We start from the raw sequence: 27,475 nt of genomic DNA, 5'->3' as shown, positions 1-27,475 counted from the left end.
CACAATCAAGTGGTTCAAATCCTACCTCTCAAACAGATCTTACATCGTCAAGATGAACTCATCTGAATCCTCACAAGTGCCCCTCACTCATGGAGTCCCACAAGGTTCTTCCCTATCATCAACCCTCTTCAACATATACCTCATCCCACTATGCAAATACCTATCAGAGGCAAACCTCACCTACTTTGTCTATGCAGACGACATACAAATATTACTCCCATAAACAACTCCATTCAACTCACTATGGAAAAATGGAACAAACTCAGCTCAAACTTATCCCACTTACTATCTCAATTATCACTATGTCTCAACCAAGCCAAAACAGAAATCATTCACATCCACGATGACCATCCCTCCTATCCACTCATGTGCACCCCCTCTGACCACCCAGGAAACTCAATCAACCCGGGAGTGCCACAAATCTCACAAACCTCACTCACGCCGTCCACAAGAAACCTAGGCGTAACAATTGACAGCCAACTCAACTTTAAACGACACATCTCCAATACAATCAAAGATGGATTCTTCAAACTGCAGACACTAAAAAACTCAAACCCCTTCTCCAAGAGCACGATTTCCGAACAGTCCTCCAATCAATTATCTTGTCAAGACTCGACTACTGCAACTCCCTCCTCCTCGGACTACCAGAAATACACATCAAACCCCTCCAAGTTCTACAGAACGCTGCCGCCAGAATCATCTCTAACAACAAAAAATCCCCTCACATCACACCCACGCTCAAAGAACTCCACTGGCTACCCATTACACAAAGAATCCAGTATAAAACCCTCACCCTCATGCATAAAAAAATAAACAACAACAAAATGGACTGGCTAAACAACGGAATACAACCTTACCCCCACTCAAAGAACTCTCAGATCCACCAACACTGGACTCCTAGCCGTCCCCAATCTCAAAGCTGCACACCTCAACGTCACCCGCAAACGAGACATAACAATAGCGGGCCCCACCTTATGGAACACCCTCCCCACCTGTCTCAGAAACGAACCTTCACTGCAAGTCTTCAAAAAACACCTCAAAACATGGCTATTTTTAAAAGCTTTCCCACCCGACACATAACCCGCCCAATCGCACATCCACTCCATGCCCCCTCCACAAGCATCTCGCCCCACACCTTTCCCTCCCTACACAAGCATCTCACACCACCCTTTCCCTCCCTATCACTACCTTCCTCCCACACATCCCTTTCTCTCCCCTCCCCCCTCTACACTCCCTGCTCTCCTTACCATAATTTATCCTCATCAACAAGCCATTTATGTACATATGTTATATACTATAGTCTAATGTTCCATGTACTCCTGTTAGTTCTGTTACAACTTGTTATATTTATTACCATGTTATAATGTAAAATATTCTTGTTATATTTATTACCATGTTATAATGTAAAATATTCTTATATCTATTTAATTCCATGTTATAATGTAAAATAGGGCTGTTATCACCCTATTCCTTTAGTTATCTGGAAACCGATGTGATATCTCGATCGAATGTCGGTATACAAAATAAATAAATAAATAAATAAATAAATAAAGAATGAAGGATCATGTTACAGCTCAGCAAAACTCGACAGGAGACAACAATCAAAGCTCTGCCCAAGACACTGCTCGAGCCCTAGTGGAATGAGCCCTAACCCATCTAGATAATGGCTGCTCAATATTCACATATGCTACTGTGATAACTTCCTTAATCCAGTGGGCTTTCATAGCCCGCGACGCCAAATCACCCTTTTTACTGTCACCATGTAGAACAAATAGGTGGTCAGTGTTCTTGAGAGGTTTAGAAACCTCCAACTACCTCATCAGATGCCTCTTCACATCCAAGATCCACAACATATCCCTCTCTATCTCCCTGTCCAGCATTGGAAGGGAAATTGAATGATCCAAGTGAAAGCTGTCGACTACTTTTGGCAAAAAGATGGAATAGACAGAAGCTGGACCATCGCTGGTGAAACTCACAGAACAGCCTGCAGCACAAAACTTCACGCACAGAACAAATTGCCATGATAACACCATCCTCAAACTCAGAAACCTCAAGTAGAGGCAATACAATGGCCAAAAATTGAAACCTGACCAAAAGTTCTAGAACCAGATTAAGGTTCCATAAGAGCCCCGGCAACCATAAGGGAGAACGAAGATATGCCTCTGACAGATCCAGAAATGTAGAATTTCCCTGATGGTATTGCCATTATCACCAATCTTAAGGTTTCCATATGGAATTGAGTCACTCGCCAATGATGACTGACCCCCTTTTTGGTCCTGAATAAGGTGAGAGGAACCTTCCTTCTCGGGAATAATTAAATAAATAAAATAATGGCCTGTATCTTCTTGTGACTTGGGCAATGGAATCACGGCCCGTCAGTTCAGGAGCCTGGATAACATAAACTCCACTGCCTGCCTCTTCTGCGGAGAGATGCAGAAATACGCCATAAAGACATCCCTAGGGATGCAGAGAAGGCTGCATAGCCTTCCCTTATCACTCCAGAGCCCACTGAACAGCACTGACAGATTAGAGGGAATCCCAAACTGTATTGCAGCAGGGTAAATCGCATATATGCCAGCAGTATATATGGCAGTAGTATATGGCATAATCGCATATTTGGCAGCAGTATATATATATATATATATATCTATATATGGCAGCAGTGTAAATTGCAAGGCGCTTAGGCTCCTTTACTATCAGCGCCATGGATAAAAACGTCCACTAGCAGCACACTCACAACAACTGTGCGGCTATACAAAGCAAACCCGTACAGTACCCCTAAATTTTTAGGATGCCCAAGCATGGAATGCTCAAGTATGGGCCGCCCAAGCCCAGGACACCAAGTACGGGATGCCCAAGTAAGTGTGTACTACAGCTCAAAACTTGTATGCCCCTCCATGCGGCCCGGACAGATGCTCAGCCTGGACGCACAGTCATGAACTGATGTCAGACACTACTTCAGTACAGTCCTGCACAGAGAAAAAGTGCACAAAAGCCACCGCAGCTTATCACGTGGCAAATCAGAAAGCCTGAGAACGGGACCTAGCAAAAAGGCCATTCTGCTGCAACTCCCCATCATCTCATGGAGGCAGAGCAACCGTCGGATTGGCCCAAGTCTCAGAGACCAGAATAGAAGAGGGGTAAGAGGAATCCCTAACATTCTCTCTCTCTCATTTCCTTCTACTTCTCTCTTTTTTTTTTTAACTCTTACCTGAACTCCACCTGTCCTGACCGAATATAGAGTCGGTCTCTGGCAGCGGGGGGAGAGGACTAATGCCCTCACCGCTATGCTTGGCTTCCTGCATCTGCTAGCCTTTCAGTTGTTCTCTCTTGGCAACTAAGCCCAAGCCAGAAAACTGGCTACCAGACCAAATCACTTGACTGAGAGTGGGATCATGTGATATCACCTCAGATGAACTTGACCATAAGATTTCAACTCAGGAGACGTGATGCATAAATCATCTTTCTCCTTTTTTTTTAAATAAGCAATCCCCTGTAGGGAAATGCATGTCCACCATCTGCTGGAGACAGAGAATATTGGTGAGATAGTGCAGGGGTGTGTGTGTGTGTGTGTGTATATGTATGTATGTATATATATATATATATATATGTAACCGTCTCTTTTTAGTCAGTAAGGAGGTCCAGACAATCATCCGTAAAGATAGACTTTTATTGCCAGCAAGATGCAGCTAAGACAAAGGCTCAGTACAACTGCATGCCCCTCCCCTTCAGGAGCAGACTCTTATGCACTTTACAGTTCTTATCTTTTACACATGCGTTCTAAGCATTGCTGAGCAAGCATATTCCGGCTGAAGGGGCTACTGACCCCCTCCCTAGACACCCTGGAACTTTCGTGAAACTTCTCCCATGTTCTGCAGGAGAGGCTGCTGGGACTTGCAGTTCTGGAAAGGAATTCGCGAGTCTGCAGTAATACAGCCCATCACATAATACATCCATTGTTCTAATCTAGGTTACAGCAGTGAAAGCTTATCAGAGAATAAGAACAGCGAAGCCAAAAAATGAAAATGTGCAATGTGCTGACAGAGAGTTTCTCAATGTCCTAATTACAGCTGTATTGCAGACTGTAAGTAAACCCGTCATGAAGCAGGGAATTCTGGTACATGAAGTCCTTTGTCAGGTTGAAGCGTTCAGACCCCTTCATATATATATATATATATATATATATATATATCATGATGTCAGCTTTCATCCATCTCCATCTGCTGATAGTGGTGCATAACCAACTGGTGTGGATTAACCTGTCTGAATGCTAAGACATATAAGGATTGGAAGATAGCTCTGTTCCCAGACCTAAGCTCTGACACCATTCAGGAAAGGAAGAAGATGAGATACAATATAACTTCTGAGAAACCTATTTTGACACCTTTGAAAAGACTAATTCAGCACTAGAACCTGGAGCATGAGGGATGGGATGGGGACACTTCTGTCCCAAATCTACAGCTGTGCCTCTCTGCCTGTAGACTGAATAAGCCACAAGGCTATGCTCGGGCTTTACATTCCCATAGCAACTGGAGGCCAACAGCCCGTCAATTACAGAGAAGTGTTCGCGCTGTCACCGAGAGGTGGAGAACCTATAATCGGTTCACCCCAGCACCCACCGCTCCGTCTGGCTCTCGATCCCGCTGCTCTCACAGCATATTCTGCGCGCCCTCGTCTTCGCCAGGGCCCTCTGGCCTTCCATCCCCAACCGGTGCCTGCCAGTTCCCTCTTCCCTCCCCATCAACGCTCGGGCAGTAACTTGGAGCTTATTCACGCAGTATAGTTATGAAAGAGAAAAATAATACCACCCGCAATAAAAAGATGACTAGACGCTTTTTATCGCTTTCTGGTTACGTTATCTGTGCCCATCGTTATTTGAAAAGACAAATCGTGCTTGCTTTTGCAGTCATGAGAGCCTGCCCTGCACGTAGAATAGAGGAACAGGGATTACCCATAAAGCGCAAGGGCAGCACTATCACAGGACCGGAAATAGCAGCAGCAGCAGCAGCAGCAGCAGCCTGTAGGGAGCATGCGCAGCATGATTAGTCGCCGCGAGGACCGGAAGCAGCGGTTGGATTCTAGTAGCCGGCTCTCGGCGGGCTGCTTCCGACGCTTTTCGTGTTGCTGCGCGTCCCCGGACCGCTGATTGTAGCCCGCTTTCCCATAGTGCTCGCTGGTGCTAAATGTAGAAGCAAGGAGGTGAAGAGTATTGATTCATTGTGGGCGATAGCGTGGTAAAATACCCACTGCAGAAATACAAACTACCTATAAGTTTAAAAAAAAGCAGCCCAGTTTGGCGTGGAAACCGTTTACTTGGCAACACTGAAGCAGAGCAGCGGCCGAGTAGCCCAAAGGCGACCTCATCAGGCTGCTGCTGCTGACAGATCTCCCTCTGTGCTCTCGCTCTCTAGGCGGGGATTGCAAGCAGCCACAAACCCCTATAGCAAATCTCGCAGGGAACTGCAAATGGAGAGTCAGCAGACTTCCTTCGCTGGCCCTGCTATTAACTATTTCTCCTTAGCTGATAACATAACCGACTGCCTCCCTTCCGAAAGTGAGTAGTGGGACTCTGGAGGACTGGTGGAGATGTGCAGGATGGGAATCAAAGTGCCTTGAATATAGGCAGCCCCCCCCCCCCCCCCCCCCCCCCCCCCCCCACACACACACACTTAGTGCATGGATTGTGAGTGAATAAATGTCATCTTTCAGCCAATAATTTACAGAAATAAAAATTAACAAAAATGCAAGGTGATAACTTTTTATTGGACTAACTTAATATTTCTTGACTGGTTTGGGGGGCCTAGGGTCAGGTTTGGGGGGCCTAGGGTCAGGTTAAACTAAAATGAGTAAAAGTTGACATTTACCAGAAAATATAAGTGAATTTACCAGAAAATATAAGTGAATCATAAAAGGCATTCCAATAATACTAGGAAGGGAGGAGTAGGGGGATTGATCAGGAGGTGACAGTATAACTGAATAATTCCTAATGAGCTAGGAAACTTAGGTCTTTGAATCATTTTCTTTTTGTGTTTATTTTAACTTAAAGCCTTGTTTCTGAATTGTTTGAAATGTTCTCTTTAAATATTTGGGTCATAAGATCAGTGGTTTCATTCCGAAATGTGTTGGTGTCACTTTGGTCTTCTCTGTGGTGGTTGATCTTGTCTGTGTGAATTAACTCTGGCTTTTAATGTCTGCCCGGTTTCATCAATGTAGCATATTAATTCACATTTTCTGTATTTAATAATATACACTATGTTATAGGAGGAGCAGGAGTAAGAGGAACCCAATGTTTTTCCCAAGTGTACTCTCTAGCTGTCTGCACTCTAGCTGAAAACTGAAGCTGATATGAGAAAATAGGGCTCTCTGGTTCCCAGGAGTTCTGTGGTTACACAGTCCACAGCATTTTGCACTTTGTATGAGTTCCGTTCATGGAGTAGACACATTTTAAAATATATTTAATGTTGGATTTATGGAAATGGAGTAGCAGCCTAGTGTTTAGAACAGTGGGTTGATTGTGATGATGTTTGTGACCTTGGGCAAGTCACTTTACCTTTTAATGCCTAAGGTACAAACTAACAGGTCGATACAGCAAGGCCGCGTTAGAAAGAGTGCGGCAGTGCCGGGCACACCCTCGTTCCCCGCACGCACAGTCCTGCTCACATACCGCTCGATACTCTATTCAAATTGCTTGCAAATGCAAGCCGCATCTGCGAAGCGTTAGGCGAAGGGTTAGGCCCGTGCAACACATTTTACTGTATAGGCGCTTAATACAGCGCCTATACAGTATCCTGGGTGCGCTGCTACCTGTCATTTCAAATGTCATTTGAAATGACAGGTACCAGGAAGTGGATGGTTCCCCCCCTCCTGGGAGCCGGCGGGCGTGCGTTTATCCAGGCGGCGGCGGTGGGAGCCGGTGGGCGTGCGTTCATCCGGCGGGCTGTCATCGAGGCGGGAGCCGGCAGGCGGGTGATTGTCAGCCCTCTCCCCTCCTCCTGAAGCAAGGCGCGAAAGCAGCCTTGCTCCGGGAGGAGGGGAGACAGGACTGGCAGTGTAAAGCGATGAAGCGACTTACTTTTTTTTTTTTTGCAGCCCTCCGGGGGAGATGGCCATGAGCAGAAACGGATCGCTGCTCCCAGCGAAGATGGATGCCTGCACAGGGGAAAGCGGCCCCTGTGCGTGCAATTGGCCGCTCAAGACGTGACGTCACATGCCGTGACGCCAAACGTCGTGACGTCACGTCTTGAGCGGCCAATTGCACGCACAGGGGCCGCTTTCCCCCGTGCAGGCGTCCATCTTTGCCGGGAGGCAGGGGAGGGGAGCCGCGATCCGTTTCTGCTGATGGCCGCTCAAGACGTGACGTCCATCTTCCTGAGCAGCTGGAGGCAGGAGAGGGGAGCCGCGGTCGTCTTCGCCAATGTCCGGATGGGAGGCTGCAAAAAGTAAGTCGCTTTATACTGCCAGTCCCCTCCCCCCTCCTCCCGGAGCAAGGCTGCTTTTCGCGCCTGCCTCGGGAGGAGGGGAGGGAGGACTGGCAATCCCGAGCGTAGGATTGCCCGTCCTCTCCCCTCTCTCTCTTGCAATTTTTTTTTTTTTGCTTCGGGAGGAGGGGAGAGGACTGGGGCTGCCCCGGAGACCGGCACCCATGGACGCGGCCAGGGCAGGAGAGCGGGGGCTGGGGGAAAGTTTGCTGCCTACCCTTACCCCTGCCTCTAACGCAGGGGTATTTATTTATTTATTTATTGTTTTTGTTATACCGAGTTTCATGATAGGCATCACATCAACCCGGTTTACAAATAACAAGGAGTGTAAAGCATAACGTAACGTAAAAAACAATATTTTCAATAAGAACCTTGAACTTTAAATACAGTGAATCAGAAAAAGGGAGAGGGAAAGTTACAAAAAACAAGGAAAATAAACTTGGGATGGAAGGGGAGAAAGGGTAGGGGTAGGCGGTAAGTTAGCAGGTTAAACGCGCGGCAAAACGGCAGGGTAAAAAAGGGATAGTCGGGGCGCGCGTTACTGGATGGTAGGGAATAGCTAATTCCCTCGTTTACATGCAATATACATGCCGCGTGCGGAAGGGGTTGCCCGGGGATTTTAGGATGCGATAGGAGTAGGTTAAAGGGGATAGTGTATCGCAGGAAGGGCTAACACGGCCGGAAAGTGAGTAGAACGCGAGTTAGGAGCGGGGTAAACGCGGCCGCACTTTACAGTATTGAGCTGTTAGTTGTAAGCCCTCTAGGGATACAGAAGTATATTCAGATGCCATATGTAACTTGCCTTGAGCTACCAATGAAAAGGTGTGAGCTAAATACAATTTAAAAAATGATTTATATGAAAAATAAATGTTTATTTCACATAGATACAGAATTAGAGAAAATGCTTTACAAATTAGTGGTGTTTGGCTTAAGCCATAGTAATAAAACTGGACAATGAAGAGACAACTCTAATCAACAGTAACTTTCCTAGCATGTAGACAGATGGACTCAGGAGCAGTGGGTCATGCAACTCTACCAGCAAATGGAGACAGAGCAAACTGATGTCACAAGATATATATATATATATATATATATATATATATATATATATATATATATATATATATACACAGTCCTGCAGTGACAGCCTGCTAGTATTCTGTCTCTAGCAGACGATGAAAGTGCATCTCCCTTCTGGGGATTGCTTCAGCTTTTAGAAGGAGAATTTTGAAAGGAAAATTGATTGCCCCGCTCTCCTGTGGTGATATCAGATGGGCCCCTCTCCCAGTTGAGAATTCCTAAGGTGATTTCCATGGTACCTCAGATGTGTGCCTTGGTCCGGTAGCTGGTTTTTCAGCTGGTGTGGACTTAGCTGATTGTACAGCTTAAATAAGGCAGGTGGAGGAAGCAGAGTGTGGTGATGATGGCATATGCCCCTCCCCTGCAGCCGGAGACCATCTCTGTATTCAACTGGGAAGGGTTGAGGTCACCTAAGTGTTAAAAAAAAAAAATAAAAATACTTATAGAAACAATGAAGGTGGGTTGTTTTCAGAGATTCCCCTTCTTTGGTCTCCGAGCTTAATGCACTGTTACGACTTTCGTTCTGACCCAAGGGAAGTTTGGGATGAGGGCAGCCTCACTGGTTGAGTAGCCTTTTTCAGCTAGACCCCACTCTGAGGCTTTTCTGCTGCGCGCCGTATGGTAGGCCACAAAAGTGTTTTTGCGCACTTTTGCATATGCGTTTGGCTGCCCTCTTCTGGATGTCGGTTCAGCGAAATTTCTGGTGCCGTGTGTCTAAGTTGTACTTCCAGATTTTTAGGCGCTTAAGTTGGACATCTAGGTTGTAGGGATGTCTGGTTTGGATGTGTGCTTATTCTGGGTGCACTAATTGGCTGAGTTTGTGTGTGCTTAGTTGGGGCGCTTAGCATTGCAGTGCCTAACTCCTGGGCACCTACAAATTTTAAATGCGCACACACACAAAAAAATGGCGCCTTGCCCTGGCGCAGCCTGTCATATATGGGCATCTCAGCCTAGCATACCCTCTAACTTGTGCCACCACTGTTAAGAAGCTCAGGGAGAATTACCTTCCTCTGATTTTACTAAGCTGGGTTCTTCCCAGCCTGATGAGGTTATGAGTAAAGATGTGTCAGGAGGAATGCCTGATATTGGAGTTCCCTTGACTGATTCCTCAGAAGGGGATGGCAGCTCAGTGGTCATCACACAAGTACCTCCGAGCTTTGGTATGGATCTTTCTACCTTTTGCTGGGTAGAATTTTTTTCAGGGGTTACAATCTTTCGTTCAGGCACAATCCTCATCCCCGTCCAATCCTGTCAGACCAGATCCTCAGACAGTGGCCTCTCCCTTCTCCGGTACTACGTTTAAGCACTGAAGTACACCTTGAGCTAAAAGTGTTTCTGACAGGAATCTGGAGAGCACTGATGTTGATGCAGATCTTGACTCTGCAGGATGGGGAAATCCCCCCCCAGGATTGGAACTGTATAAGACTATGTTGCAGTTCTTTCATAGAGATAAACTGCTGGCTCTGATCTCCCAGATGTTGAAGATGGTGGGAGTCCCTGGGGCAGATTCCATGTCTGAACGAAAGAAAAATCCCATTTTGGTTTTTTTGCGTAAAGCCTCTTCTTTTTTCCCGGTTATGGATACCATTCAAGAATTAATTGATCTTGAGTGGGATCCCCCGGAAGCAAATTTTAAAGGGGGTCAGACCTTGGAAGGCCTCTACCCCTTGGATCTAGTGGTGAGAGAGTACTTGCAATTTCCGAAAGTGGATGGGCTTGTCTGTGCCGTCTCTAAATGGACGACCCTCTCTGTGGAGGGAGGAGCAGCATTGAAGGATGTGCATGATAGGCGAATTGAGGCCATCCTTAAACAAGAATTTGAAACAGTGGCAATGACATTGCAGATAGTTTCCTGTTGTTCCCTGGTGGCTCACTCTTGTTTGCTTCTCTCTCAGGGAATTGATGACTCTGTTGTGAATTCTAGGGCAGATATAGAACCAGCTGCTGTCTTTTTAGTAGACGCAGGCTGCAATTTGGTCCGCACCTTGGCAGGGGAGTGGCTTCGGTAATAGTGGCCAGATGCCAGTTATGGCTGAGAAATTGGTCTACCAATGCGACCTCCAAGGCTAATCGTATGAAATTGCCCTTTAAAGGCTCGCTCTTGTTTGGAAGTGAGTTGGAGAAGCTGGCCAGTAAGTGGGGCGAATCTCCGGTTCCTCAGTTGCTGGAAGATAAGAAGCAGTTAGTGTCCCTTAGGTATGAGTAGTCTTCTAAAGGGTTCCAAGCATTTTCGTCCCTACAGAGGAACCACCTTTCAGAGGACTTGGCCTTTTGGTAGATCTCAGTCCTTTTGTCCCAGACAGCACAAGCGGGGCGGGGGCTCGGGTTATGGAACCTCCAGAGCCTCTCAATGAAGGTTTGCCGACCCACCCCTGAGAATAGAAGATAGGGAGCCGCCTCTCTTTTATCAGAGGTGGGTCAACATCACATCGGACCAGTGAGCCCTGGAAGTGATACGAGAAGGGTATGCGCTGGAATTTCGCAGTGTTCCTCGGGATGAGTTCATGGTGTCTCCCTGCAGAAGAAGCAGGCAGTGGAGTCTGCACTGTCAAGGCTCCTCAGTCTGAGGGCTGTGGTTCCAGTACCCACATCTCAAAAAAATATGTGGCAATATTCCATTTATTTCGTTGTGCCCAAGAAGGAAGGCTTCTTTCTTCCCATCCTGGATCTCAAAGGAGTCAACCGTCATTGCGGGTAACTCATTTTTGTATGGAAATATTGTGCTCAGTGATAACGGCCATACATTCGGGGGAATTCCTGACTTTCTTGGATCTCTCCAAGCGTACCTCCATATTCCTATCCGATTGGAACACCTTATGTCACGGTGTGTCACGGTGTTGGGGTGCCATTATTATTTCAGGCTCAGCCTTTTGGTCTAGCTGCTCCCAGAACCTTTCACAAGATTATGGTGGTAGTTGCGGCAGAGCTGAGATAGGATGTGATCCTAGTACACTTGTATTTAGTCGACCTGTTGATTCGGGCCAAGTCTCTCGAAGACTGCTGTTTGATGACCCACAAGGTAATATCCCTGTTGCAGGACCTTGGCTGAGTGGTGAACCTGGCCAAGAGCAGTCTTCAGTCATCTCAGTCATTGGAGTATCTGGGTGTGTGGTTCGACACAAAGCAGGGTAAAGTTTTTCTGCCAGAAGCTTGTATTCAGAAGTAGACTCCTCAGGTGCGTCTCTTGCTGATCACTATACGCTCGACAGTATGGTCCTATCTACAGGTGCCCAGTTTGGTGGCGATCCTCGAAGTGGTGCTGTGGGCAAGGGCGCATATGTGTCCACTTCAGCGCTCACTGATGTCTCATTGGAACCCACAGACTCAGGACTATTGAATTCAGCTTCACTTGCCAATGGAAGTCTGCGCTTACCTCCAGTGGTGGTTGTAAGCGGATCACCTGAGAAAGGGATTTTTCCTGACATCGCCGGACTGGTTGGTACTCACAACAGATGCGAGCCTCCAAGGTTGGGGAGGTCACTGTCAGTAAGTATCGGCACAAGGGCGTTGGAATACAGAGGAGTCTCTCTGGAACACCAATCGCCTGGAAGCCCGGGCGTTCAGACTAGTGTGCTTGCAATTCAGTGACAAGCTGCAGAGTTGAGCGGTCTGGGTAATGTTGGACAATGCAACAACAGTGGCTTACATCAATCAGCAGGGAGGAACCAAGAGCCAGCAAGTGTTGCAAGAAATAAATCAACTTACGGAATGGGTGGAAATGCAACTTCAGCATCACACATTGCAGGAAAAGACAATGTAAGAGCAAACTTTCTCAGCAGAGAGAGTCTGGACCCTGGAGAATGGGTATTGTCGGACGAGGCATTTCAGCTGATAGTGGATCGCTGGGGCCTCTTTCTAGACCTGCTGGTGACGTCTCGCAATGCGAAAGTTCATGAATTCTTCAGTCGCAGGAGAGATCCGAAGTCCCTGGGTATTGATGCTCTCTTGCAGGCCTGGCCGGAAGACAAGATGCTGTATGGCTTTCTCCCATGGCCTATTTTGGGCAGAATAGTTTGAAGGGTGGAAGGCCACAGGGGGATGGTGCTCTTGATGGCATCAAATTGGCCCAGGAGACCTTGGTATAATCTGCAATGGTTGCAATAATCTGCAATGGTTGACTTTTTAATTACCTTTTTGAATGTATATTTTTGCAATATTATATATATTATTTTTCAGTTGTTCTTCCACCTCTGAACCTTGCTCTCCATCAGGTACTGTTCCTATTTTTTCTCTCTGTCTTGTTTTTCTCCCTCGCTGTGCTCTCTTCTTTTATCTTCCTTGCTGCTTCCCCCCCCCCTGTTTTTTTTGTATTTTTCCCCCTTTCAGTTATTCTGTAAACTAGCATGATGTACCCACAATTGTCGGTATAAAAAAAAGCCAATAAATAAATAAATAAATGGTATGCAGATCTGTGAAGACTCCACCCTCCGTCTTCTGCTGCATAGGAATGTGTTGCAGCAGGGGCCTGTCTTTCACGAAGATCTGACTGTTTTGTCTTACAGTATGGCCAGCAGAATATCCACTCCTGTTGAAGCGTGGATATTCTGCAGTGATTGCCACCTTGCTTTGAGCGTGAAAGTTCTCCATTTCCTTAGCCTATGTGCGGGTTTGGCGTGTGTTTGAGACTTGGCGTGAAGATCGAAGTGCGCTTCCTCATTCAGTTAAGATCCCGCTCATTTTGGAATTCTTGCAGGATGGGTTGAATAAAAGATTGACCCTTAATTCCTTGAAGTTACAGGTAGCAGCTCTTGCCTGTTTCAGGGGCCAGGTGAATGGTGAATTCTTATTGTCTCATCCTGATGTGGCCTGCTTCTTCAGGGTAGTGAAACATCTTCATCCTCTCTGTACTTACCGGTTCCTTTGTGGAGTCTTAATCTGGTGTTGGATTTCTGGTGGATTGTACGTTTCGGCCGCTGTGGGGCTGTTCCTTTTTTTTGCCTAAGATGATCTTGGATTTTCACTTGAATCAATCCATTTCCTTGCCCTCCTTGGATAAGGAAAGAGATGCAGAGGAGTATTGCCTGTTGCATTCCATGGATGTTAAGAGGCATGTCATGAGGTATCTGGAGGTTTGTAAACCTTTACGAAAGATGAATTGCTTATTTGTCCTTCATGGTGGAGGAAGACAGGGCAAACCAGCTTCATGGGCTACAGTAGCTTGCTGAATTAAGGAGGTGGTCATAGCCGCATATGTGGCTGCTGAAAAGCCGTTGCCTACTCAGGTTAGGGCGCAGGCAATGTCATGGGCGGAGCTTAGATTGTGGTCTCCCGTCAACATTTGCCAAGCTGTGACTTGGTCCTCCTTACACACCTTTTCCAGGTATTATCGTCTAGATGTGCAGGCCCTGGAGGATGCTGCTTTTGCACGTGCGAGCAGCCTCCCACCCTATTTTGGAGTAGCTTAGGTACATCCCCCTATTTCTGAGTCCATCTGGCTACATGCTAGGAAAGGAGAAATTACTACTTACCTGATAATTCTGTTTTCCTTAATGTAGACAGATGGACTAGGCTTTCCACCCTTGGCTGCTGAATGATTGTGTTATGGTCCTCCTGTGTGGTCACATGTTCCTGGGGATTACTGGTAAGTGTTCATCCAGTTCCTAGGCTCATATTCACACATTCTCGCCTGAGTTCAGTGTTTCTTGTTAGATTTGTACAGAAATGTTTGTCTGTTTTTAATCGTGTTTTTTGCCACACTGTCCACAGTTGCTTTTGAAGAGAATCCCGGCAGGCTGATGTCACTGCAAGAGTATATATACAGTGACGTCAATTTGTGCCATCTCCATCTGCTGGTAGAGGTGCATAACCCACTGGTCCTGAGTCCAACTGTCTGCATTAAGGAAAACAAAGTCATTAGGTAAGTAGTAACTTCTCTATCTGTATCCCTTCATACCTCTATTCCCTGCCATACCCAACAGTTTGCCATTGCCCTGGTTATTGGTTCCACTATTGCTTTAACATTAAACCTCATAGGGTAACAGTGGCCTCTGAGGCTGGTCTCATTGGGTGGTTTTACTTATGCCACCCTCTTGGCATTGTTCCCCTTTAAGAGAACAAACTTGCAGAAATGCATGAATGTTAACAGTAAAATAATTGTTGAAGGATTTGGCCTCCTGTAGAAGTAGATGGTGCCTGCTTTCATGGGTGTCAGGTGGGGGAAACCTGCCATCCACTCTGAGATTTTCAGCTTCAAACCCAGAGTTAGTGGGGTAATGGGCTCATTCTCTAGTTGTACCATGACTGAGTCCTACTGTTTTAATAAGTATCCACTTGCAATTTCTGCTTTGGTTTAGTCTGTGCCTTAACTGCAGTCTGAAATGCATTTCTTTTACTAGTTTTCTGCAGCAATGTCTGACGCTTCTGTGGAGGATGATGAGGACTGCCCAGAGCTGATTCCCATAGAAGAGAGAACTAGCCAGCAGGCTGTTAAGATTCCTGTCACTATCATTACTGGATATTTAGGTAATTGTCAGAGCAGGTGCACTGCAGTTCAGAGCTTCACACTGATGCATTCATACTGTTGGAACCAGTGTGTGAGTGTGTGCCCATGCAGCTTACAATATTGTACTCTTCTGGTGATTATTTTTCATTTTTTGTCCAGAAGTTTTTCCTGCTGTTTTGGACCTCTACTCAGTCAGATCTAGCCTCTATTTAACTACAGTACAATGAGCCTTCATTCAGAATTACTTGGGGACTTTTTTGCTCTATTTTTATCTCTCCCCCCCCCCCCCAGCTCAACCCAGCCATCCTAGTGACAACCCTGTTGTGCATATGAACATAAAGCCAGAGATTTTCTTGGGTATCTGCTAGCTGTAGCAGGGTAACAAAGTAAAGTGTGTAGGCAATCTGTTGGAAGCAAATTCATGTTACATAAGCATGTTGGATGCCTGAAGGCATTTCGACTTTCTGCATTTGTGCTTTCAGTGCTTACTGGTATGTCCACACAGCAGGGACTGCTTTGGAATGAAGTTTCTTCTTTGGGACATGAAAATATAATTGAACCTTACATGCCATTACAAATCTTGCTTTTGCACAACCATTGAGAGGGAAGGGTAAGAGCCGAACCTGTAGGATCCTTCCAGATTCCCTGATGTTATGTCTGGACCTGTTTTCTAGATCTCTCTTCCACAATTTGTCATCTGTAGAGCCTCCATGTTCTTTTGTAGTTCTGTCAATTGTTCAGTGTGATTTTCACCCTCTGTTCCAGATCATCTCCAATATTTTACCTTTTATCACTGACAAATCCTTCAGTTCCCAGGACCATGCCTTTAGCTTTGCTCGTGTTATTTCTTTCAGAACTGCTCATGATTTCTCTTCCCCTTTGCTCCCACTATTAAGAGCCTGAAAAGACCTGCTCTTATGGGTCATAGCTTCTCATCACATGCTTAGCAGTCAGCTCTCCTGTATTGAAATAACTTTTAATTTCTTCTGTTTTTCAATGAGTGGACATGCTATCACTTTTATGAATCTCGTCCCTTTCAGAGAGGAAAACTTAAATGCTTGGGTCCCACAGTTTAAAACTTATACATTATAGTCTGGTTTGCACAGACTGATTAAACAGCCATCTCCGTGTGTGACATCACTTTTTCTCCAATCATGATTTTATAAATCACAATCATATCTTCTCTGTAATCTGTTCCTTCTCCATAAGCGAGCTCTTCCATTCCCTTTATCATATTTGTTGCCCTTCTCTAACTTTTCTATGTCTTTTTTTTTTTTTAAGATGAGGTGGTCAGAACTGCATATGGAACTCAAGGTGCGATTACACAATGGATCTATATAAAGGCATTATGAAATTCACAATTTTGTTCTCTGTTCCAAATAATTCCTAACCCCTGGTTCCTCTGCACTCAGGCAGGCCAAACCCCACAAGTGGGTTAGGCAACAGTGCAAATTAGATGCCAAAGGTAGTCCAAGTTTGAGCTTTATTTGAATGGAGACATGTATTTTGTATTTGTGGGCACAAATACAAAGCTCAAACTTGGACTATCTTTGGCGTCTAATCTGCATTGTTGCCTAAAACGGCTTTCTTAGATAGCCTACCCTCTTGCTTTATTGGTCCACAAGTGGGTTATGCATCTCTGCCAGCAGATAGAGACAGAATAAAAGCTGATGTCGCAGATATATAGCCCTGCCTTAACTTCAGCCCACCAGTATTCTCCATCTCCAGCAGATGGTGGACATGGATTTCCCTACTTGGATTGCTTGAGGTAAAAAATAAGAAGATTAAGAAGAAGAAAAGAAGTTGATATCGCACTGCTTATATTCTTGAGGTGATACTAATGGCGCCCTCCCTCAGTTGAGCACCTTAGTCCGGCAGCCTTTTCAAGCATGGACTTAAAAAGGCGACGCAGTTGAAGGGCAAGTGAGGCTTGGCGGTGAAGGCTTTCTTCCTCTCCCCCCTCCCGTAGCAGGAGACCCTGTTGTACTCTCAGCCAAGGCTAACGGCTGAGCTCAGATAAAAAAAAAAAAAGACAAAACAAAAGGAGCAGAAGGCAGAGAGTAGGGAGGTTTTATTTTCCCTAATACTTGTTACTGGATCTTCCTCCTTCAGTGTGAGTGGTCTGTGTCTTTTCTTTCTTCCTTCTCACTTCTCTGGGGAGTTTAGTGAGGTGTGGTGGCGTTGAGCAGTCTCTGGCTAGGCCCCGCTTCCAGACTTGCTTCTTTGAGCTGTGTAGTAGGCCGTGATGGCATTTTTGCGCATTTGTACGCATGTTTGCACGACTGTGTATTGACGAAGACGCGCACACGTGCACCTACTTGTGCATACAAGGCTGAGGCCTATATTTGCGGAACACCTATTTGGTTCTGAGTGCTGACTTGTGTATACTGAATGCTAACTTGAGCGCATGCTGAGCACTTATTAAGCGTGAGCATACCGTGAGTGTAACTGAGCGCGTCTTTTATTTGGGCACACAAGGAAAGCGAGACGGTATGGTGCCGGTGAAAAAGAATTCTACGTGCCTAGCGATTTCTCCTGCTTGCCATATAAGGACAATACAGCCAAGGATTTCTGCAAGTCTATGCTAGCACTGCCTGGACGCTGGGCTGTCGCTTCAGTCAGGGGGGACTGGCGTTGAAGGCAGTTCATTGAGGGTGTCTCCTTCAGTTGACCCTCAGACGGAAACATTTTATCTCATCAGAAGGATTTGCATTTATTCGTATTTATAACACTCCTGCCCAGAAGCCCAAGAAAAAAGTGCATAACCATCAAATACATGCTGTTTAACACGTAACTAATTTCTAATCCAGTTTAACATCTTGGCACCCATTCCTAGATTGCTCAGTTTTTTTTTTATGAGTCTCCTGTGTGAGACAGTATCAGAAGCTTTGCTGAAATCCAAGTAAACCACATTTAGTGCATACCTTCAATCTAAGTCTCTCATCACCAAATCAAAAAATCCTTCCAATTCGTTTGGCATGATCTGCTTCAGGTAAAACCATGCTCTTTCGGATCCTCCAATCCTCTGAATTGTAGATAGTTCACTATCTTTGCTTCAGTAGAGCATCCATCAATTTTCGCACTATCGAAGTAAGGGTAACTAGCATGTGGTTTCCAAGCACCTGTCTGCTAGTTAGAGCTTTTGTGAAAAAGGACTACAGCTGCTCTTCACCAGCTCTGTGGAAACACTTCCATCTTCAAGTATCTATTGACTAGGTTCTTCATTGAACCCACCATAACCTCTCTGAGCTCGCTTAATATCCTAGGATGTATCTCATTCAGCCCTTTGATTCTGTCCACGTTCAGATTTTCTGATGCCACACAAAAAAACCCTTTTTGTAAATGGTGCTATATCTAGCCCACTCCCATATTACACATGCCAGTAATTTGTGATCCTTCTCCAAGTTCTTCAGTGAACACTGAACAGAAATTTTTGTCTGCTTTTTCCTCATTTCTTTCCACACATTGCTTCCCATCTTTTTTCAGTCTTTCAGTTCCACCTCTGGTGGTCGTTTTGTTGATGTACTTGGTAAATCTTATCACCTTACATTACTTCTTTAGCTATCTTTTGGTCCTCTCTCACTTTTGATGTTGTGATTGCTTTTCTTGTCTCTTCCATTAAGCAAACAGAATAGTCAGTCCCTCCCTCCCTTGCAAAAACATCAACTTGCTGGGCCTTTTTTATCACACCAAACATTCTACGATAAATTGGAGGCCATCATTCATCCATTTAAAATACTGATATTAGAGATTAGCTCATAGGTTATAGCAGGGTTTTCAATCCTATCCTCCGAGCACACCCAGCCAGCCAGGTTTTCAGGATATCAACAATGAATATTCAAGAGGGAGATTTGCAGGCACTGCCTCCATTGTACACAAATCTATCTCATGCATATTCATTGTGGATCTCCTGAAAATGTAACTTGGCTAGGTGTATCCTGAGGACTGGTTTGGGAACCACTGGGTTATAGTCCATAATCTTTCACAGATATAAGCACAATGTATCTCTCCAATAAAAATACCAAGAATGTTTGTGCCCGTCGGTCACAGATGGCTGTGCCCTCTATTGCTCACCTTTTTTCTGCCTGATTCAGTTCCTTTCGGGAAGATGGCTGCCTCTGCTTCTCCACACCGACCCCTCTGGTGTCCTCGGTCCGGCAGGGGCGATTGCGTTTGCCATCTTTCTCCCGGAGTCACCTAGGGCACGCGCACGCAGCCCTGTCCTTTACGTGTGTCATGGCAGGATCCTCAGGGGCATCCCCACTGCATGACATCATAAGCTCTGGTATTTAATCTCCATTCACGATTCCGAATACGAGTTAGCAAGGAATCCTCCATGCTGATCTCTCTACAGTATCAGACGCTCCTGCTCTGTGTACTCTCGCTCCAGGATGACTTAGGTACCCGCTCCACGAGGATCTTGCCTCGCTTCTCTACACCCTTCTGGGTTATCTACTACCAACAAGGACGCCTAAGGTACCCGCTCCTCGGGGGCCTTGCTTCGCTCCTATCTACCCTCTGGGCTTGCCTGCCACCTACAAGGACGCCTAAGGTACCCGCTCCTCGGGGGTAAATATTTTGTCCCGGACTCTGCTCCTTGGGGGGTTCCCTTCTACTACAACTGCCAGCATCAGAGTGAGTACTACCGCTCCAGTTCTGTCTCTTCATCGTCTCACCTCTCTCTCCATAGATCCTCGGCCTACCCCGCATCACGGACCACTACCGAACCCATCTCCCTCTTGGGACCTGGTGAGATTGTGAAGCTGCCTTCTCTACGCTGCAGCCCTCAGACGGAACATTGCCACCAGACATCTCCTCTGCTGGCTGGGATCATTACCTGTTCCTCGGGTTACCATCTACGTTGCAGTATAATAAAAACTAACTTCTCTGTGACCATCTCTGCTCAGGAGCTAGCCTATCGCTGCATGTCCTTGCAGGGCTTCTCCCTGTGGGAAGTGCAATCTCTTGCAGCGACCAAGGGCCCACGCTTCACTGTCCAAAGTTCAACTGGGTTACACCAAAAGCAGCTATAAACAACATTTCCGAACCTTATTAAAACAAAGTAAAACATGTTTTTGCCATTTTAAAACTTCTTTTAGTTTAGTCCTTTGTTCTTCCACTTTACCTGCCTCCTCTCATGCTGTCAGCAGCTCCTTCAGGTACCTACCTGTTTTACCAAAGTCAGTAATTTTGAAATCCAGTGCTTCTGAGCTTTGTGCGACTCTTCTTTGCCGTGGCTGTTATGGAGGTTTGATATAGCATCTGATGATCACTGGTGCCTAGGTGAGCACCTACCCAAACATTAGAGATGCTTTCTCCATTCATAAGTACCCCCACCCCTAAAAATCCCTTATGGATTCCATTATCTTTTGTCTGAGCAGTGCCCCTTGAAGGGCGTCCATGATCATGTTACTTCTCACCAATTTCACAAACAGAATGCTCCAACCGACATCTGGTCAATTAAAATCTCTTACCACAGCATATTGATTGGGTTTGTCTTTAAATGTTTTTGGTCTAATGTACTGGTTAATTTGCATACATTATTTGTCCTGAAAACAAGCCTCTTTTGGGATATAGGGATCAGATTTGGCTGATCAAGGAATTGTCCTCTCTAAATATTTTTTTCTTTTTAATTGGTAAGTTTTAACTGGAAAATGTATATAGGAGTACAGATAATTAGTACAGGGATTGACTTCTGTTTCCTCATGCATCAAGACTTACAAGGGAAATACTGATTTGGGGATTTGCCTTATTAATGAGTAGGAAAAAGCTGCTGTGAATATTTAAACTTCAACGAATCAGTTTGTATTTACCTCAGTGGATGTGTACATGCACTTATTATGTCATCATTGAGTTATGTATCAAGTTCAACAGATGAGATTTTACACTTGATGTTTTCACTGTTAGCATTTCAGAAGTGTTGTGTTGCTTTAGGTGCTGGGAAGACTACTCTTCTTAACTATATTTTGACAGAACAGCACAACAAAAAGATTGCAGTTATTCTAAATGAGTTTGGTGAAGGTAAGTAAAACATTCTTAAGATCAGTCTTTATTATCTATGATTTTCTGTCTATTCTCTGTGGACCTGTATCATACAAAAAAACAATAATCAAGCAACTGATTCTTCACAGATATCAGAAGCAGCTATACTACAATTGTAAGGCAATGTCACAACAATTTATCTGTAACTAAAACACAGTTCTCAGAATGATTCAGTATAGTCCCAGATCAAAACTGAGGCACTAACAGATTTTAATAATCATGCTCCACTAAGTACTTGAATCAATATTTTTCTTTGCTATAACGTGTTGTGAAAGCCTGATAAAACGCTCACAAGTGCACTACAGTGCATTCTCAAGCTCATTATGCATAAATACTTAACTGGTTTTCAGAACTGTAAAATATCAAAATGTTCTGAAGCTCCAAAAATTCTCCAGTATGGGATCTGTTTCACTAAATCATCTGCTTCAGGGGACATTTTACCAGCACCTCTTGAGTCTCGTGATAATCACATCAGTGCTCTCATTATGGCCGCATAAATTTCTCCCAACTTAAAATGATTGATGGAAGTCTGCATGCCAAGAACCAATAAAAATGGTTTAAAAATTTATTTTCCAATCCACAGCATTGAATATTGGTGCATATACAGTTATTTCATTGGTGCATTTTACATGCTTACTGATTATTACTACATTTACTATTATCTCATTAATTTATCTGATCCAGTTGAAGCACATACTGAATAGAAAGTAACCTTGTATCATAAAAATGTCATAGTAATGCATGCCTCTTGACATCCTTCATTTGAACCCTGTGGTTGAACACTGTTTAACCTGATGATCCAATGTTGTTCCTCTTGAGAGAATTTCTGTAATCTCTATCCTTTTCTGTGGTCTTCTTGCATTATATCAATAACCAAAAATTGCAATTGATCAGAAGTATATCCCTACACCAAGCAGTGTTGTATCATTGGAACTTCAGTTCTAACTAAATTTCAGGGGAAACGGCTGTTAAAATGACAAGGTAATAAAACATGCCTAGATCTAATTAATTGGTGGATACCGTGCATTGGTTCCTGCCTCACTACTTTGATGTTCTTTCAACATTAAAGAGACAATATGATCTTTAATATATTCCAACCCCTACTAAATGTGAAACATGGCAGCAGATAAAAAAAAAATGGGATGCAAAACCAGCAAACTTTCTTATGGCACCATCTAATGTTAAATTATCTTGTAGATTTTATAATTCAATGGGGGCTATTTTAAGACATGATAGAATTCTTTCTATCTCTTGGATCCCTGCAACAGCAATTCTCAATCACTGTATAACATATTTAAATGCATTTTATACAGTACAGTATGGGTACTATAAGAAATCTTTCTTCCAGAAGTTATACTTGTGTGGTAATCTCTAAAATATCTGAACAATGTCTAAAGAACTGACTTATTGGGGGATTTTCTGTAAATCTGCAAGGACATACACTGATAAAATGTAGAAAAGAGTTTTTATCTGTAGGTTTCCAATACACAGAACAGGTGCTTTCTCCTTTCTTAATTAGGATGTCTAAAAATGGGATACATTGTTAGTGGCTATTCATGAAGAGAGTTTCTTAACATGAATTGACCCAAGGGAAAGAAAAATCTTCGAATTCACTATCATCACCATCTCATATTAAAAAAACGTTCTCTATATATCTTTCACATTTTACTGTTACGACTATAAATCCTTTGCTAAATCTGTTTGTTCAAATTTCTCCTTATTTATTTATCTAATTAATTTTATATTCCGCCTTTCAGGCACTTCAAAGTGGATTACATTCAGGTACTGAAGGTGTTTCTCTGTCCCCAGAGGGCTTACAATCTAAGGACCAGATTTACCAAGGCTTTTCTCTCATTCTATGAGTATGAGAAAAATGATTTTTAAATAAGGCCCTAAGTGTTTGTACCTGAGGTAATGGAGGGTAAAGTGACTTGCATAAGGTTACAAGGAATGGCAGTGGGATTTGAGCCCTGGCTTCCCTGATTTCCTGTCGATAGCAGGGCTGAATCAGCCATGCTGTCTTGGGCTGTCTGTTCAGGCCTGGGAGGCGGAGCTTCTAAAAGCTGTTATACAGAACTTAGCTCTGTGCAGCTGTGTGTGAGTTCCCGCGCTGGAAAGCAGATTCTCCTCAGTCTGTTTTTTCCGCGTGCGTGCTTCAGATCTCTCCTCAGCGATCAACAGAAGATTCCTTAATCTGGTTTAAAAATAGAGAAAATGGAACGGAGTGACGGACATAAGAAGCCCAGGCCATCGGAGTTTAAACCGTGTGCCTACGGCAAAATTATGTCACAGACTGACATGAAGCCTGCTGTGTGTCTGGTCCCAGACCACATACAAGAATCCTGCAGGCATTGTGGTAAGATGTCACCCAGGGCCCGGCGTCAAAGAGCCGAAAGAATAGAGAAGTTGAGGTTGGCTAGGGGCTCCTATGCCCCTCCTTCGGAGTTGCATTTGTCGCCGGGACCGGCAACGCATCAGGCTGAAAGGACCCAGAGAGCTGCATTGATGGGGCCTACCTCCTCGGGCTCGAGTGAGGTTAAAAGGTTCAAGGACCGCTGTCATAGAAAGGGTCTGTCTGACTCCAGGAAAGCTTCAAAACCATTGCAGCATGCGTCGGGCACGGCACCCGCATCGCCGATGCACCATGCGCTTTTGACTCAATCTTCGATGTCGGCGCATTCAGAGAAGCGGACGCACTAGCTGGCGCAACTTTCCAAGCCGATGCACATACCGGCGCTGGCGCAACCATTCCGACCGATGCAACCACAAAAGATGCCTCAAGACTGGACTCAGGAAAGTCAACCAAGGCACCCGCATACATCTAAAAACCCAAAATCGAGGCATCTACCGACTGAGCCTCATCAGCAGCCAGGAAAAGTTCGACATCCATCAAAATCCAGGCAAAGGGGATTACCTAACCCTAAATTACTGGGAGCTCACTCAGCCGAAGAAGTACTGGGGTTGAAGCATTCTCAAAAAAGAAAGCACTTAGAACATCCAGACTCTCAGGAATTTTCACCTCGGACACCACCATCTGGTAACAATGGAAAAACAAAATCCCATAAGTCCTCCAGGGAAGAGGTGTTACATGTTTCTTTGCTCTCTTTCCACTCTTTGTCTTCCTCCTTGGAAATGTTCTCAGATGTATCATCCAGTACACATAACCGTAATAAGAGAAGGAAATTACAAGGCAGGATATCACTAGATGTGCAGGATCCAGACATTGAGCCACCGCCTATTTCTCACATGGTTCCGGACATGGGACAAACGCCACAGGTGCCAGATGTCGCCAAGCAGGCCATTACTCAAATTTCATCACTGTTAACTGGGCTTATTACCTCTCTACAAGCCTCTTTTCAGGTTCCTCAACCTCCACGTTGTAGTCCACATGGATCTTCCTTACACTCAGGGGAATCGTCACCTCAGCATCCTACAACTCCTTTACTGCTCTCACCTGGTCCACCACAGCCAGCGCCAGAGCAACCCGTAGAACCATGCCCTATCGGATTGCCTCAGCAACCACTATCAATTCCATCTTCCCTGACATCTTCAACGGGATATCCGTCTTATCCGGAGGAGAAACATCAAGAGCCTTACTCACCGCCAGAAGACCTGGCATACCCAAAATTTATTGAAAAAGTGGGTACAGCTCGCCATCTGGAAATCCAAAAGATACCTGATCCTAGGTCTGAAACGTTAGGTCTCCTTAAAATATTCGACCTTCCCAGCGAACCGACTAGCCTCCCATCTCACAAGGTTCTTGATGCGGTCCTGGAGAAGTCCTGGGAAACTCCTGATAACATTGTCCCAGTATCTCGAAAAATCGACCTTAAATATAAGATGAAGCAATCTCCTTTCTATGCAACTCCGCAGCTACCACACCAATCTATAGTGATGGAGTCTGCATTACAAAGGGCTAAGAAGACAAGGTCACACTCGAATGACCCACCAGGAAAAGACCATAAATACCTGGATGATTTTGCAAAAAAGTCCTTTCAGTCCTCAATGCTTGTGGCGCGTATTGGGCAACATCAATTTTATATTGTCCAATACCTATATGACTGTTTGCAACAAGTGAAGACCCTTCTGCCAACCTCGACAGAACTTTCTGGGTTCCCTCAACCGATAAAAGATGTGGAAGGGGGATTGCGTCATCTTTTGAGGACTATATATGAATCTTTTGAGACGTCTTCCCGCATCTCTGCTTCGTCAATAGCTGCTCATAGACTTGCTGGCTCCAAGCAAATGCTATACGGGAGGACGTCCACGACAAATTGGCAAATTTACCATGTCGTGGGGACAATTTGTTTGGTAATAGACTACAGGAAACTGTGTCACAATTGAAAGAACAGTCAGTGGCAGTTCAATCTTTGGTTAGCCCTCCACTGTACTCCACCTTCACCAGGTGGTATTATGCCCTGACGCGATGACAGCCCTTCCAAAGAGAACAATTTCGCCCATATCCACAATACCGGCCACCCACATACCAACAGCCACAGCGACCACAGGGCTCGCAACAACAACAAACCAGACGGGACAGACCTAGAACCCAATGCTCCCAAGGACAAACGGCTGCATCAAGGTTGAAGCCTCAGTCCTCTTTTTGAATTCTGCAGGGCAACCACCTCCTCCTACAGCCTTAGCGGGCAGAATACAATCTTTCGCCCAAGCATGGTCACAAATCACATCCGACCACTGGATCCTAGATATCATACATCATGGATACCACCTTCATTTTTCTTCCACTCCGCCCCTTCCTTCCCTTACCTTCTGCCAGGAATGCTATAAAGGATCACCTTCAACTATCACAGGAGATCACTCAACTGCTCAAACAACGAGCGATACAGAACATACCCTGTTCCTCGTGGAACAAAGGTTTTTATTCCCATATTTCCTCATTCCCAAGAAGACGGAGGGTTTACGTCCCATCTTGTACTTATGAGAACTCAACAGATACCTCGTAAAAGAAAAATTCAAGATGGTATCCTTAAAATCCATTCTTCCTCTTCAACCGAACGATTGGATGTGCTCCCTAGATCTGAAGGATGCCTGTACCCACATCCCGATGCACCCAGTGTCATGGAAGTACCTATGCTTTCAATGCAAGGGCTGACATTACCAATACAAGGTTTTTACCTTTCGGTCTAGCGGCTGCACCCAGAGTTTTCACAAAATGCATGGCAGTGGTGGGGGCCCACCTCAGAAAACAACATATCCAAATTTTTCCATATCTGGACGATTGGCTTCTAGTGGCATCGGATCCACAGACACTACGATCTCAGGTACATCAAACAATTCACTGTCTTCAGACCTTAGGTCTGGTAGTCAATTTCAAGAAATCCAACCTCACACCGACACAGTCCCTTCAATTCATTGATGTTCACCTGGTAACCTATCAGAGCAGAGGCTTTCTTCCAAAGGACAGGGCACTCACCCTCCGGAAGTTGTTACAAGAAATCAAAAGTACACAGAGACCGAGAGCATGTCAAGAGAACTAACTCTCCTGGGGCATATGTCGGCAGCCTTATACATAGTTCAGAGTACTCAACTTCATATTCGAAGACTACAGTGGGGTTTAAAGAGGCAATGGGCTCAACACCTTCAACCTTTATCAAACCGTGTTTCTTTAACCCCAGAAATGCTGACAGATATAGATTGGTGGCTGAAGAAACGAACACTAACCAAGGGAGTTCTTTTCAGGACACTTCCGCACAATGTGGTTCTGACAACAGATGCTTCCCACAAGGGTTGGGGTGCTCATCTTGATCATCTCGAAACACAAGGTCGGTGGTCTCAGAAAGAGAGCACTTTCCAGTTCCTACTGGAACTCCGAGCAATAAGGATTGCCTTACAAACATGCCTCACCCATCTGCAGGGCAAACGAGTCATGGTATACACAGACAATCAAGTAGCCATGTTCTATATAAGCAAGCAAGGAGGGTCAGGTTCCTGGAGCCATTGCAGAGAAGCAATCATAATTCTGGAGTGGGCGGCACAACATTCCATTCATCTCCAGGTGACGTACCTGCCAGGAATAGTCAACACCCGTGCAGACCAGTTAAGCAGAATCTTTCATCTTCACGAATGGTCCTTGCACCAACAAGTAGCGGACAGAATTTTCGCATATTGGGGGACTCTGGCCATAGACCTCTTCTCCACAGAGTACAACAGAAAAGTGGGCAGGTTCTGTTCACTGATGAACAGCCCACATCGGATAGTGCAAGATGCCTTCCTGATACCTTGGACAAGAAACCTGCTATATGCTTTCCCACCAATTCCTCTTCTGACTCGAACAATTCAGAAATGCATACATGACAGAGCAAGTCTGATTTTAATTGCTCCAGCATGGCCCAGACAGCCGTGGTACACTTACCTTCTCTGCCTGTCCATAGACAATCCAATTCCGCTAGAGGACCGCGACGATCTCCTGTTG

General features: G+C 45.1%; 1 protein-coding gene across 4 annotated transcripts in view; it reads left to right on the top strand.

The window, feature by feature from the left end:
- Positions 1 to 5,029: 5,029 nt before the first annotated feature.
- Positions 5,030 to 27,475, top strand: part of LOC115097331 (COBW domain-containing protein 1-like) — a 158,663-nt gene continuing 136,217 nt past the window's right edge. The window contains exons 1-3 of one of the 4 annotated variants that reach the window (XM_029613079.1): positions 5,030 to 5,199; positions 14,894 to 15,020; positions 20,935 to 21,021. In XM_029613079.1, the coding sequence (XP_029468939.1) occupies positions 14,906 to 15,020; positions 20,935 to 21,021 (202 nt within the window). In that variant the 5' untranslated portion in view covers positions 5,030 to 5,199; positions 14,894 to 14,905. The other 3 variants (XM_029613062.1, XM_029613053.1, XM_029613071.1) reach the window with 3 other exon arrangements.

The sequence above is a fragment of the Rhinatrema bivittatum genome, chromosome 1 (assembly GCF_901001135.1).
Source record: "Rhinatrema bivittatum chromosome 1, aRhiBiv1.1, whole genome shotgun sequence".
NCBI classification, from domain to species: Eukaryota; Metazoa; Chordata; class Amphibia; order Gymnophiona; family Rhinatrematidae; genus Rhinatrema; species Rhinatrema bivittatum.
This window is presented reverse-complemented; position numbering and strand designations above follow the sequence as displayed.